General features: G+C 30.1%; 1 protein-coding gene across 2 annotated transcripts; it reads right to left on the bottom strand.

Annotated features, from left to right (window-relative positions):
* Positions 1–478: 478 nt before the first annotated feature.
* Positions 479–3,984, bottom strand: LOC109790813 (Pentatricopeptide repeat (PPR) superfamily protein). 2 transcript variants are annotated; one of them, XM_020350051.3, is made up of 8 exons: positions 3,829–3,984; positions 3,225–3,352; positions 3,056–3,130; positions 2,899–2,969; positions 2,724–2,820; positions 2,108–2,251; positions 1,143–1,355; positions 479–973 (listed from the first exon to the last, which is right to left on the bottom strand). In XM_020350051.3, the coding sequence occupies exons 2-8, from the start codon at positions 3,276–3,278 to the stop codon at positions 761–763; spliced, it is 867 nt and encodes a 288-aa protein (XP_020205640.1). In that variant the 5' UTR covers positions 3,279–3,352; positions 3,829–3,984; the 3' UTR covers positions 479–760. The 2 variants fall into 2 exon arrangements, with proteins under 2 accessions (XP_020205640.1, XP_082921933.1); XM_083065807.1 differs by lacking the exon at positions 2,108–2,251.
* Between the last annotated feature and the right edge of the window lie 11,293 nt (positions 3,985–15,277).

Here is a 15,277-nt window from a genome sequence, read left to right as displayed (position 1 = left end):
ACTTGGAGGACTAGTATAGCTATGAATATGTGGGTGAATGTTATTTAAGAGGATAAGATATTATGGAAAATTATTATTATTATTATTTATCTAGACATTATTAATTTTTATTATTTTTGTCTTTGACTCTTTTTAAATTTGAATGTATGAAATTTTTTTTGAAATCTTATCAAATGTCAAAAATCCACGAAAATTTTACAAAATCTCATAGAATCCATTAAAATTCTGATTTAAAAGTCTTGCAAAATCCATTAAAATCCTGATTTTAAGTCTTGTAAAATCCTGCAAAATCTTAAAAGTCATGAAAATCTTGCAAAGTCTTTTAAAATCCGCAAGATTTTTTTTAACTAAAAAAGTCTTTTAAAATCTTAATCCAATACACCCCCCTAAGACTAACTTTTAAAGTAAATAGATCTCTTGTCTCTTTATACATGTGTGTGTTGGACCCGATTGTGTAGAGAAAAAATACAATGTCAGATTCGTCATCCAATCTATCTTATATATCATATCAACAAGTTCTGCTGTAAATACATGTCTATCTACATTACAACATTGTCATTTTTCAATTTAGGGTGTAGTTCCCCCATCCATCCCTCAATGTAGTACAAACCCTGAATGATCAGTAGCTGCTATATTGGTCCTGGATATACAACAATGAACCAAACTGATGCAGCAGAAGCAGAACGAAACTAGAAAATTGCTCTGAAACGGCAGATCCCAAATTAGGATTTAGTGGTGACCTCATTGACATATACTGTACCTACCCATTTTTGGTAGATTCATTAACTTCCCATGCTTGTGTTCTAACTCTCACCCGTTCACCATTAAAGTGAATGTACTTCCATTTAAGCCCATATCGTTTTATAACCAATTTCCGCTTCTTTTCTTCGCCTAGTTCTCTAAAGGCTCTTGCCACTCTCCTGACCGTGTCTTCATCAGGTTTTACCCGCAGTTCCTCCATGTCTGCAAATACCTGAACTTACAGATAAGAAAGCATTGTGTTAAGCCATAGAAGAGTTAAATTCAGAATTGCAAAATAAAGTCATGTAAAGGTGTAGTGAGATTAATGGTATAAACACAGATACCTCTATAATATTATCTGGCATATTATGTAGTGAGATTAATGGTATAAACAAAGATACCTCTACAATCTTATCTGGCATATTATGATGATCATATAACGATATCATCCTAGAAAACAATCTCTTTGAGACAGAGCGCATGTGGGCATGTATGATCATGTTCCACAATGATTCTGCCTCATCTACCCTCTGGTCCATGTCAAATGCTAGAAGAAGGGTGTCATATGTTCCCATCGTTGCTCCTTGACCTTTGCTTAACATCCACTTTGCTACCTGAGAATTACCGTGGACTGATAATCAGCAAGATTCTTCTCCATTCCTCTTAAACAACCAAACATGAGATCATCACCTCTAGAAGGAAAAGAGCTATCATTTACAGAGCACCATAAGTTCATTTAACTCTTATATAGTTATATATAATATACGTGCATAATTTGCCAATTCTGAGACATCGGATAAATGAAGTTAAAACTTGCGCACATTTATCAAAACTAAACAACCTGGATGGCATTCTCAAGAAGGATTAAACAATGTCAATATTGATGGATGAAACACTATTAAGAAGAAAAGAGGGAAAATGGAAGCACATGCATATATGGAGTATATAAAATATTATTCAAGATTCATGTTTATCTGTAACTTGAATACGTACTGTTACTTCAACAGCTGAGGGAACATTTTGATGAGATAAAAGACCATTCAATGTACAACCTCAAATCACATGCTAACTTAAAGGACAACTGAGCAATTTCAGCATTAGTTAAAACTCAAATTCATTTGTCAAAAGTTTTAATTATAAACCATCGCACATCATTCATTTCATGAGGATACAACAATTTTAAAGCCCGGAAAACTTTAAACAAAGGGACATCAGCTCTAGAGCATGTTACAGAAACACAATTCATCAGTCGTCACGCAAACTGCATATTATTAGTGATCAAATATTTTTTAAAAAAATCAAAAAAGCAAACAAGTCACTTGGTAAGATATGCAACAAAAATTCTTTGAAATAGTTGTGATCATACTTGAATTACACGAACCCACTGACGCCTTTTCCTTAAGATTTTTAAAGCCTTAGCCACTGCAATCAATGGGAACTCTATTTCCCAAGCTGTCCATTTGTCTAATGCCCCATAAACAGCCTCTTTCTCATTAGGGAGTTTACAAACCTGTCATTTCAAGATTCACAATGCACTAAATCATAATCAACATGAGACTACAAGAATGAAAGAACCCCCCGTATGTTCATTAAATTATTTTCTTGGTACTTTTTTAATCAATTCGTATTATTTAATAAATCAATGGTTCATTATCAAAAATCAGTAGAGGAATTGAGGGAAAGCTTGAGAAAACTCCAAAAACCAGAAGAAAGATAAGAGAAAGGAGATAAATCACTCTTTGTATTGGAGCGAAAATCAATGCGCTCAGTCTATTAGCTGATAAGTATACTACTTATATATATATATGTAAGTTACAGTCTAGCAAAAATACCGACTCTCATTAATCCAAACAAACTTGTAGCTGACTAAAAATGGTTATAAAGTATCAGATCACGGCAGTGCTGATGAATGTGGAGAATCCAGTAATACCCCAAATCTAAGATTCTGAATCAAAAGGATATCAATGGGTAGGGAAACATACATTTCTAACAAGAGTGAGTGCCTTTTGGCCAGACTGAGCTGAATCTCTACTTTTCCACAAGTGGTGCTCTTTCTTTCCTGTTGTCTTCTTCCCTTTTCTGCATTCCAGGAAAAACAAATCATTCAAATAACCAAGAGTGCATTAGAAGATGATGAAAAAATAATCAATAACCTACTTCTTCTCCACGGGACTAACAGCTTTTGGGCTATATTCGGATCGGAAAATCATGCATCGCATACAACTTGTCTGCAATCAAAAGCAGAACATTTCAAAATTTCAAAGACAAATACAAGAAATACAATTATTATGCTATTTTATGGAGTTGTTGTTACCTTTGGTGAGATAGTTATTGTGTTTGTTGATAATTCATTCCCTGACGGAAGGGCTCTTGTTGTGTTCATCTTAGCCTGAGTCAAGAGAAGAATACAGTTACAAGTTACAACAATACCATGTCTTCTTTTTCAAGTGAAAAAAGAAATAAATAAATAAATAAAGCATTACCTGACATATTTGTGACAGGAAAACAATTGAACTTTCACAAGTCATGGGCATCATGCTTTTCAATTGCGGATATGTGTCTGCCTTTTTGACAGAGTAGAGGGGATATGTACCTTCTAGTGTTATCAAAACTGTACGTCAACAAACCTCAGTCATTCCTTTTCATTGAACAGAAGATCTACCGTAAAAACTTTGCCATGCCGTTTATCAGTATCACTTGAGTTTAACGACATGATGTAAGCAATTCTATATCACAACAGCACTCCCTAAACTCATTCTTTGGTGCTAAACTAATTAAAAACCGCAAAGAAGCTTGCTCAACAACTTAAACTGTCTGCATTCAACAATCAAAGTAATAAAAGAGAAACCGGCCTTCAATTTCGTTTATGCATTCCTTTGAACAGTTGATAGGCACAAGAAAATCCACACTTACTTATTCCAAAATAAATGATTTAGACGAATTCTAGAAACCTGTCTTAGAACAACTTCTAATGACTCAGTAAAAACAGAAAGAGCAGAATTTGAATATGCAGAAAACAAAAACATAGTAAAAGGGGAAACAATTGGACGCAATTGATTGCAGAATAATATTACGACGAACGCTTACTCAATAAAATAAATCATAAAAAGAAATGTCTCCTCTGGGTCGATTTTCCTACGCGCCAAAGACGAGGCAAAATTTGCATACGCTCTGAACTCATGCACACTCAACTGTTCTGTTATTTTCGTGCTTCTCCCTCTCCCTCTCTAGCAATTCTGCATGTTAGATAAAAATAAAAATGCTGTGCATGTCTGGACTTGGTCTTGGGCTTTTGGGCTCAGTTTGTTCTGGCCATATTTCGTAGTTGACCCGGAAAATAAAAAAGATTACATGGGCTATTCAGTGTGTGTTGGACAATTACTTCATGCACCCATTCTTTTTTAGTCAAGCACTAGTCCTTTTTATAAAACATCCAATATGAAATTTTATCACACAATCCAGAATACCTTATTCAAAAAATTATTCATCCAAACACTTAATTTGAAAGTGTGCTTTTCTTTAACACCCTTTCTAGATCAACATCATGTTGAATTGATTATTCCATATAAGCTATGATTCAGATTAGGTATTCGAGAGAAATACAAATTTATAATTCACCCATATTCACTGTCTAGAACAATCCATCCGAAATATTAAAAAAAAATCGAATTATATAATCCAAACTTGTAAAATCAGGTAAACATCTAATAATGCAAGATATCTATTTCGAAAAGATAAAAATACCTCTAAAATATGTATTTCGGAAAGATAATAACACATTCGGATTGAGTGTTACAAAAAAAAATGTTGTTGAAGTAAGAATATTTTTTAAAATAAAAAAAATGACAGGTGCATTAACAAAACGACACGTGCAAAGAGATTGGTATAAGTTTTTTTTTTTAAATGAGTGAACAGTTGATGGGAGAAAACGTTTAGTAAATAGTAGTATAATTAGGGAAAAATACTGATTAAAATTTGAAATTTTAAAATAATTATTTTTAAAAAAGTTAAAAAGATTAGAGATCTGATACGAAGAGAGTTAGAGAGCATTATTATTGTTCTTTAAGGAAAAATGAATTTTAATATGTTATGCATTATACAGTTAGCTATTGGGCCAACCTAAAACATAATTTGCACTCAACCTAAAATTATATCAACTCTTAACAAACTCAACCTAATTAACTTCAAATTGAGTTGGCATATTGGATCAAGCAGGTATTCAACCCTCCTAGATTTGATTGCATAATATATTACATGAAAGCCATAATGAAAGCTACATTTAATATTTTTTTTGGTATGTTTGGGTATATGGTTTAAAGTGGATTAAAAGAGAAAATAAATGATTAGTAGAGAATCGGAAAAAGTTAAGTTATCTAGGGGAAGTGATTTATAAAGATTTGAGGATAAATAGAGATAAGTTCAAAAAAGAAGAAAAAAAAAATACCTCTTAAAGAGAGGAAAGTTGCTAAGAATTTAAGAAAAAGACAAAATAATATACATTAGTTTTTTTTTTTTTGTCTGATTCTATTAAATGATGGTTGGATATAATAAAAATATAATTTTAAATTACTAATTTCTTTATATTTTTTTTACCTAATTTTACTCTACTAAACAACTACAAATTTTATTGTATTTTCTATCAAATTAATTCTCATTTATTCTACTTCGTTCTCTTCAGTTCTTCCCCCTCTCCTAAATAAAAGAGTAAATTTTGTTTCTCTATAGAGATATTATTACACTACTTTTCTCTCTTATCTTAAAATATAATTTAGTCTACTTAATTTAATATTGTTAGCATAAATAACACTTTCTTCTCATGTAAGATGTAAGTATTACATTACCTTTCATTTATATTTTAAAATATAAAATAAATTATATATTTATCCCTTAAAGATATGACTATTATACTATCACTCTCATATCATATTAAAATTAATTTATAATATTTAAATTAATATCATTAAGAAATATTTATTATAGGATTAAAAAATATATTTTTTATTAAAATATATTGAGTTCATACTATATAATTATTACATTTTGTAATACTTATATTTTATTTAATAATAAATTTTTAAAATAAATATATTCATTTAACATTCTATATTTCATATACATATTTTAATATTATATATATGAAACATGTAAATGAAATATGTAAATAATACTTTATCCAAAATTATCGATTTATTTATATATTTACTAAAATATTTTATTAATAACATCAATTAAATAATATCTCAATACATATATTATATTTAATAAATATAATTAATATTATATATAAAAAAATTATTTTATTTAAATATTTATAAAAGTATTGTCTTAACTACATAACTACATTGATTAAATACTATCTTCTTTTTTTTTAATTTTATTATACTTATATATATATATATATATATATATACAAATTATATATTATAACTTTGAAAATATTTTGTGGAAATGATAAATAAATATATATTTTTAAATATGTAAATAATTTTAACAAAATTCATAATAATTTTAAAAACAATAATTGAGTATGTAAAAACCATGAGATAGATTTTGAAAGTATAACCTATTTGTATTTATTAACAGAAATAAGTGTTTATTTTAACACAGAAAGAGAGGATAGTTTAATATTTACATCTCTGATAAAAATATTAATATAAAATATATTTTATTAATACTTCTTTTTATAAGGAAAGTTAATGAAAATTTAACAAAAAAAATTTATAAAAAAAAGTTATAAAGTGTCATAAATTAGAATTTGTCAAAGAACATAAGATACAAGGATAATGTATTATTCGTATATCTAATGAAAAAATAGTGTGAATTACTCAATTTTTAAAGGTAATGAACTTTCATAAAAAAAATTTACTTTAAATCTAAAGGTAATAATATAATTATAAAACTAATGTTGTAATAATATCATAATTTCATTAAAAATTGTTTTATCAAAAAATTTTAAGGATAAATTATTTTCATCTTTATTAATAGAAAAAGAGATATGAAATTTTTTTATTACTTAATAATCATATGTTTGGTTCAAACCTAACACATTATATTCAAAATATTACTTAATATTAGTATTAATTAAGAACCATTTGTGCTAGTCTAGATGTGAGGTATTGAAATAGTATATCCGGATCTTAAATTCGAACATGGATACGATCATCATAATTTTGATAAATAAAAAAAATTAAATCTTAAAAAATTAAATATTTAATAAATATATTGGTAGTATAAAGAAATATATTCTCATCTGACCACAAATTATAATGCAGAGAAAATAATTAGTATACACTCTGGTGCCATCATTTACTTTATATAAAATTAAGAAACTAATCCGAGAAAAAAAATAAAAAATAAAAAAATTAACCAAGAGATAGAGAGAATTAATCAATTTCATATTTTCATTCATCACGTACTGTCACATGTTCACTGTTTCCAATTATTGTTGAACTGATAGACATGCAGAGTTTCAATACATATCCATCACATGCACAAAGCACAATCAGATAGCCTTTTACGACAATCATGCATATATATATATCGATCAGATACCCCCAGAGATCAAGTCTTCGGCACTCACTAATTATTGACAACAATAGCGTGCAAATCTTTCTGTTACAGTTATATTTTCCTGTCTCGATTCCCAGTTCCCACAACGCTAAGAATGATTTTTTTATATGCTAAAAATGAAAGAACTTCAACTTTACAATTTAGCTATCTGTTGGCCTGAATTTAGCATCACATGCGGATTATATTTAGTTTCTTCTGTTTTATGAAGATGTTTGCCTAATTAAAAAAAAACGATAGGTCCGTTCCTTGTAAATTAAACAACCAGGAAAATGATAATCAAGGATAAACAATTTCAATTCGGATCTTTTCATTGTCACACAGTGTTAATTGAGGAAATAATATCCACAAAGAATAAAGGATAAAATGTAGAATAGTTGAAACATTGATTAAATCACTGGTGTTGTCGTTCTCACCGATATGGAGTACATGTACTCCAAGCACCCTCTTCTGGCTGCTTTCTCAGAGATAAAACTTCAATACCCAAACCAATAATTCTAGCATAATTGGTACATATAATTAGTTTTTTTTTTTTTTAAAGTGTGTAGACATATATTCAATTCTCTAATAAAAAAGACTTTGTTTGAATAGAAAGAAAATTGATCGGTCTCTATGTTAAAAGAAAACTAGTATCGATCGAAGAACATCCTTAGTTCACTCACCAATATATATATATACACGGAGATTAAGCTACACCTATTCTTTGATTCACTCTCTCCTCAACTAGCTAATTTTTGGCTTGTTTTTAATTTTCTGAATATAACTTTTTTCATTAATTCTTTGCAACTTTGCCTTTTATATTTATTCATTCCAGCTGTAAAAAAAATGTCAAAGTAAGTAATGACTAACTTTTTTATAAAGTGACTTGAGAACTACATTCATCACATTGATAAATAAAAATCAAATTATGACAATTTCAAAGGTGTGCTAGGGAGTTATAACTTGAATAATTAACTTGTTTATTTAAAATACATTGAAAATTCAAATGTATAACTCTCTTACTTATATCCTTTTAAAAAAATTATTCGTATCAAAAATATCTTTCAATCGATAGTTTAAGACTAATTATTTATAAAGTATAAAAATTATCAAAATAAGTTTTTTTTTCATGCACAAGAATTGAATCCTATTGTCAAACTTAAAAATTTAATTATTTATCAATTGTATTGAATCAATTCTTTTAATCCTCTTGTGACCTACCAATGTTGGACTTGGTTTCTACAGTTTAATTAACTAATTCAAGTGACTTGGTTTTAGTTTCTTATAACTAAGCTTGGGTATTTTTCACTTTCTCTTGAGCCTCTTAATTAGTTTAGCGAGACCTTTTTCTTTATTTTTTATTTTTATTTTTATTTTGGACCTTTTTTAATGATAAGTCTCTTTTTCGTTTTTGAGCTTGCATGAGGTTTTTCTTATATATGAGCTTTTATAGTGTATATTAATGCGTGCATTCTTGTTTTAAAATGTGGGAAAATTTATGTGGTATAATGAAGTTATCTTGAGATACTTGTTTATCTAAAAATGATTTATCAATTTGAAGGGTCATAATCCTTGAATAACTTACACATATTCTGTGAGACTTAATTTTGTAGTATTAATTAATTCCCATAGAATATGTTGAAGATATATGAATACGTACAAAATAGAATAATGTGTAGAAGTTTAGAATTTGTAATTAAGGCAAGGACATCTGAATCGAAAGCAACATCCAAAACTCAGCTCTCCAGCTCACATTGGAAATATAAAATTATAAATACTTAATAATTAATAGTTTGACATTCAGAGATGTTGGCTAATCAAGATTTGGGTTTACGAAAGTTGAAGAAAATGAGGATCAAGTAAAACAAATTGTAAAAGCAAGAGCCTTGACATAAGAATAAGATTGCTTGAAAAAGTGAGCATATTCCATAAAAGAGAAAGAAAGATACTAGGGACTAGGGAGGGAGACTTGCACGAAAACAAAGAACGTAGCTGCAAAGAAGGATAATCATCCCTCCCCGGTGGGCACGTGGAAATGTGGACACGTGTGAGGTGATTAGTGGGTGATGAGAGGTGTGGGACCCATGCCTCGGGAAATGGCGCCTTGAGATGCGCCGAGCTGAGCTGTAAGAGAGACAGGTGGTGGCTTTATAAGCACGCTTTTTAGCGAATCAAATCAATCATTGTTTGCGCTTCCCCAAAACTTCACTAGCGTTAGCGGCTCCACGGCGCCACCTATGCCTATGCGTTATGCCAAATTCATTATTCAAATGCAAACACCCTAATCTACCTTTTTATATATTGTATATATATTTTTACTTTTTTCAGATGAAAACCTTGTGTGGCCAAAGACTAGTTTCACTTTGGTCCATGGATGTCAAATGTTCTTACTAAAATTATACAATAAGTGCTCCGATAACGAGATGATATTCTTACTATTCCAATACCCACGATAGTAGAAAGTACCTACAAAGATAGTTCGACATACAAGTTAGATGAGAGTTTAAGTTAAGAATTATGTTATTTATTAAGAGAAAAAAATCACAAACATTTATTTATTTTAAATATTAACGATATTTAAAAATATTTTTTGAAAACAACGAGACATAATAAAATTTATAATTAAAAAACTAAATAAACACTTTTCATTTGATTTTCATTTTTTTTATAAACTATTTTTTATTATATATTTCAATACACGAATAATTTGATTGTAAAAAAATAAAATAATTATTAATATTTAATTATAATTTAATAAAAATAATTATTTATATGAAACATATAAATTTTAAAAATTAATTATAATACAATTAAATTTCAAAGTATGGTTTACATATAAGACTCACGTGTACAATGACCGGTAACAAAGATCAAATTTAAGAGTTATGTAAATACTATTTCAACATTTATTATTATCACTAAATTGATTCCCGTGGTTTAAGTTTAAGGAGGATAAATATTTTTTTTCTCTTACTTTTACTGGTTAATGTTTTTAATTTTTTTAATATTTAATAATACTAAATTCAATGATTATAAAATTTTACATTCAACGTGTATCAAAATTAAATCATAAATTTTATCCCTCTTGATCTTATCCGCCGTATCATAATTTTCAAATTGTCATCGTAAAGACGTTAAGTATTTCTATTTTATTTACGGCTTGATTCGTACTTTCTTCACTACAAGTGTGTCACTGCCATAGGCTTGTGTCGATCTCAACGTAGACTCGTGTATAAGGTGTGCTCGTGTACACGTGTGTATACTTTATATATACACACACAAAGTTTTAGACTATTCTATAATCTACATTATGAAGACACTACTACTATTTTCTGATACCAATAAGTGACATGATTTCGTTAAGTCAAAACAAATACAAAGTCAATCAACCCAAACAAAAATGACACCATTTTACTTACATAAACCATTTCTGAAGCACGACATAATTACACATCCTGACGACACCCAGGAATTGAGGGAAATAATTACTACTAAAAGATTTATGAAAATTTAAATAGGGAAGAAAAAATAATGACCTTAGAACTATGAACTCATTTTAATTTACTCCTAAAACGTAAATGAAAGCGCATGCAAAACATGAATGCTGATGTTTATGTTATTCAATCTACAAAGGGAATATGTGATTGACAAATTTTATAAAATAAAAGAGGATTGAAATAATTCAATTAATGAATATCAGGGACCACATATATACTGTATTTCTAATTAATGGATATGGACCATTTACAATCAAAATTTTCAAGTGTTATAGGTGAGCAACATTTCAGCTGAAATTGAGATGCATGTCTAGATCCTAAAGGGCTATTCAGATAAGTTCATCTATTTTTTTTTTTAAAGTACAACAACAACAACAAAAAAAACCTTATATTTTGATCAAATAAGTTATTCAATCAATTAATTGAAAAACTTGCAAAATGATTGGAAAAAGTTATATGATTAATTGAGGACAAAATATATATTTTTTTTACAGAAGGGGAAAATAATAGTTGAGTTATGTTTTATCTTCCTAGAGTAAGTTTCAATGAATCTTCTCAATATTTTGCAAATAAAATTATGAATGAAAATAAATGCACTTATTATTTTAAAAATTTAAATAGCACATTTTCATTTAGTATTTAAGAGGAATTATGATTGGAATATATATTAAAAGATTTATATTTATTCATAATATTTATCCTTCTCATTGTGCAATAATGTACAAAAATTTAATAGTTAAAACACTTAATTCTTAAATTTAAACTTATTGAACATAAAAGTTTAATTGGAATGTATGACAATATTAAAATTTTTCATAGTTTCATGTAACAATGAATAGTATAGAATTAAAAATAAATAATTTTTGTAATAGTTATATATATATATATATATATATATATATATATTGTTTGTACATATATAGTAATTACTTTAAAAATTATATATAAATTATTTTTAAATATTTAATTGTATGCCCGTTAAAAAAAATTATACAACATCTTTGCTCCACGAGTATTATTATATTTTTAAAAAATGTTATCTTTAAAACCATTTAACGAAATTTACTAATAAGTATTATATTCTTAGTAATTAAGGAAATAAAGTTAATAAAATGAAAAGTAAAATGTTTCGTCTAATTAACGTTTTACAAATGACCTGCTTAAGGCATCGTCCTTTACTCAATACTGTCGTTAAATTTTTTTTTAACAATGAGAACTAAAAATATTATAAAATTATAAATATAGGGACTAAAAAATCTATCTTAAATTATAAGAACTAAGAAAGATTGAAAAATAAGTGTAAGAACTAAAAATATTAAATGATACATATTAAAAGGTAAAATAAATAAAATTATAAAAATAAAAATAAAATATTTTAACCTTAACTTAAAAGATTTGAAATATTTCTTAATTTAGTACAAAAAATTTAATTCCACCTGAATATAGAGTGGTACAATGTGAGATATAATTTATTTAATAATAATAGTTATAATAATTATTATTATGATGATTGTTTGAACAATTTATTGTACAGTACCTTGGACTTATTATTGTTTGACCCCAATGTTAAAAATCTAGAGCCTGCCGTTTAGATAAGGACGAAGAGTACTGGTATCACACTTACGTGAGTAAATTATTCATCTGCTTCATCTTCATTAATTAATTCATTTATAATTATGAACGATATTTGAATAGATAATTTAGTAGAAAATAAAAAAAAAGATTATTAAGAAATTAAAAAATATATATTTAAGAAAGATGATTTAAATGAATTTGTGAGAAAATTATAATAAAATTTATGTGAAATTTTTAAGAGTAAATTTGTGTAAAAAAAATATAAATAATTAATTAATGAAAAATAATAATATGATCATTTAAATAATATATTTTTATATAAAATTCTAATTATGTAAAATATTTTTAAAATATCAAAAAAAAGATTTTTCATTTAAATTTACTTTATTAATAATTATAAAATTTATACTATTTTTTATTTATTTTATATCAAATTAATTTTTATCTATTCTCCTTCATTCTTTTCTTCTAAAAAAAAAAAGTGCAAGTACTATTCTTAACATCTATCCATAATAATAATTATAATAGTAAAAGAAAATATAATTCATTATCGAAAAGTAAAACGTCCTCATTCATAACTTTTATTCAATCATTAAAATCATGTGCTTAACATTTAAATAACGCTAAATTTTTGACTTAATTAAGAAAAGTTAATTAGTTGACCAATTACAAGTCTTAACCGTCTTTAATTATTTTTGGATAAACATTGAACCTCAATAATGTAAATGGTTAAAGAATAGGATAAAAATAATTAACTAAAATAGAAGACGTAGAGACACGAAACTCGAATTCAAGCCGCAAGCAAGCCATCTGTAAGATAACGCCAGTGGTTTCAATTTTAAATTGCGGTTAACTAGAGAGAGAAGCTACATGTTAATTACAAGAAAAAGGAAGTGTAATATTAAGAATAAGAAAAACAATCAACATCTCATTTTCATTGGATAAGCGAAACACATATCAAATCAATAAAATCTAATATATTTAGTATTTTAAACAATCTGACCTATTAAAAAAATAGTATGTATAAAAAAATAAAATAAATAAAAAATTATTTTAATGATTTTTATATTTATAAAAGGTTAATTTTAACTATCAATTAAATGATTTTTTTATATCTATACCGTATGGTACCGACTAGGCCGAGCAATCCGAACGCTTTGTGTACCCGAACACGCCGAGTACCCGACACCACCGACCCCACACGAACGTACGGAACTTATCGGTACGGTCGGCCAAGGTCAACGTCATTACCGGCTTAATTACGGATAAATTAATTAGCATAAACTTCGGATCAGTCCCCTAATTTCCCGGGGCCCAACCCATAATCACGGCCCAACACGAACACCTATAAATAGAACTCCTGAGAGGTACGTAACTACTTTTGACCTACCGCATTTATTACGCCGAGTACTTACTTGAGCGTTGGAGTGTCTTTGCAGGCACCCCCCCTCTCGCTTCGGACCGCCCGGATTGAATGAGAAGACCGAGACCCAAGACCAGACCTACTACAACAACGATAATTGGAGTGTGTATCCTAACACAGGAACATTTGGCGCCCACCGTGGGGCCGAAGAGACGTTTTCAGCCCCTTTCTTAACTCTACGACTGAGACCGAGATATGGTAGTGACCCGCAAAGGACAATCAACAACGACCCAACCGACTCACAACGTTAATACCGAAGCCAATCCCGCCATGACTAACCAAGAGCGTTACCCATACGGAATGCCCCAAACTCAACCGGAACCCGTGATACAGCAGGTCCAGCCGAATACTGATCAAACCCAACCAAATTTACAAGACGACCTCCGCGCGTTGCGGGAAGAAATGGCCACCATACGCAGGCAAAGAGAAGCCGACGCCCGGGAGCTAGCCGAGTTACGGCGGCAGAATGCCGAACTCCGGAACCTGAACCAAACTTGTGTGCCGTCCACCCCCACAGCCGTGGAAGAATCTGCCTATCACGCCCCGACTGAGCCGGTAACTCGAATGCCGAGCACCTCATTGATAGCCAACAGGGCCGAAACCACCGTCCATTCCCTAAGACGTCCCTTTTCACGGAGAATAATGGAAACAACCCTCATGGATCATTGGAAAAACCTCCCAATTGAGAAATATGACGGAACTTCCGACCCCGATGAACACCTAAATGTTTTCCTGACGCAGGCAACTCTCTCCACCCAAGACGACTCGGCCCTGTGCCGAATATTTCCCACCTCACTGAAAGGAAGAGCTCTAAACTGGTTCACCAGGTTGCCGAACTCTTCCATCGACTCTTTTGGCGAGTTGTCATCCCAGTTCACTTTGCAATTTGCGACGAGCAAGCCGTACAGGACGACCTCGCTGGCTTTGGCGGGAGTGCGTCAGGAGAAGAAAGAGAGTCTGAGATGTTTCATGGACCGGTTCAACAGGATTGCCATGGAGATCGGTGATCTCAACCCAGCCGTGGCGCTGGACCGGTTGAGCACTGCCCTCAGGCCGGGACCGTTCGTCAATAGCTTATGCAAAAAGCCACCTGTGGACATGAATGATCTCCGACGCCGAGCTGAAAAATACATGCAAATGGAGTAGTTGGCCGAAACAAGAAATCAAGCTAGAGCCGAGGAGAGTTACAACCGGAAGGAACCTAGCCGGGAACCAACAAAAAAGATCAATGCCGACCCCTCAAATTCCCGCCCCCCGAGAGGACCACGATACACAACGTACACTCCCCTCAACGCTAGCAGGGCTAAGGTATTGGAGCAAGCCCTCTCGTCGGAAATCTTGATAATTCCAAAAAGAGCGAACACGCCCCCAAGAGCGGACAAGGCGAAAGCGTGCCGATTCCACCGAAACCGGGGGCACTCGACGGAAGAATGCTCGGCGCTAAAGGACAAGCTTGAGGACCTTATCAAGCAAGGTCACCTGAAGAACTTTGTCT

Source organism: Cajanus cajan, chromosome 1 (genome assembly GCF_000230855.2).
Source record: "Cajanus cajan strain Asha chromosome 1, NIPB_CcT2T_4, whole genome shotgun sequence".
Classification (NCBI taxonomy): domain Eukaryota; kingdom Viridiplantae; phylum Streptophyta; class Magnoliopsida; order Fabales; family Fabaceae; genus Cajanus; species Cajanus cajan.
The sequence above is the reverse complement of the archived record's forward strand: the minus strand, read 5'-3'. Positions and strand labels throughout refer to the sequence as shown.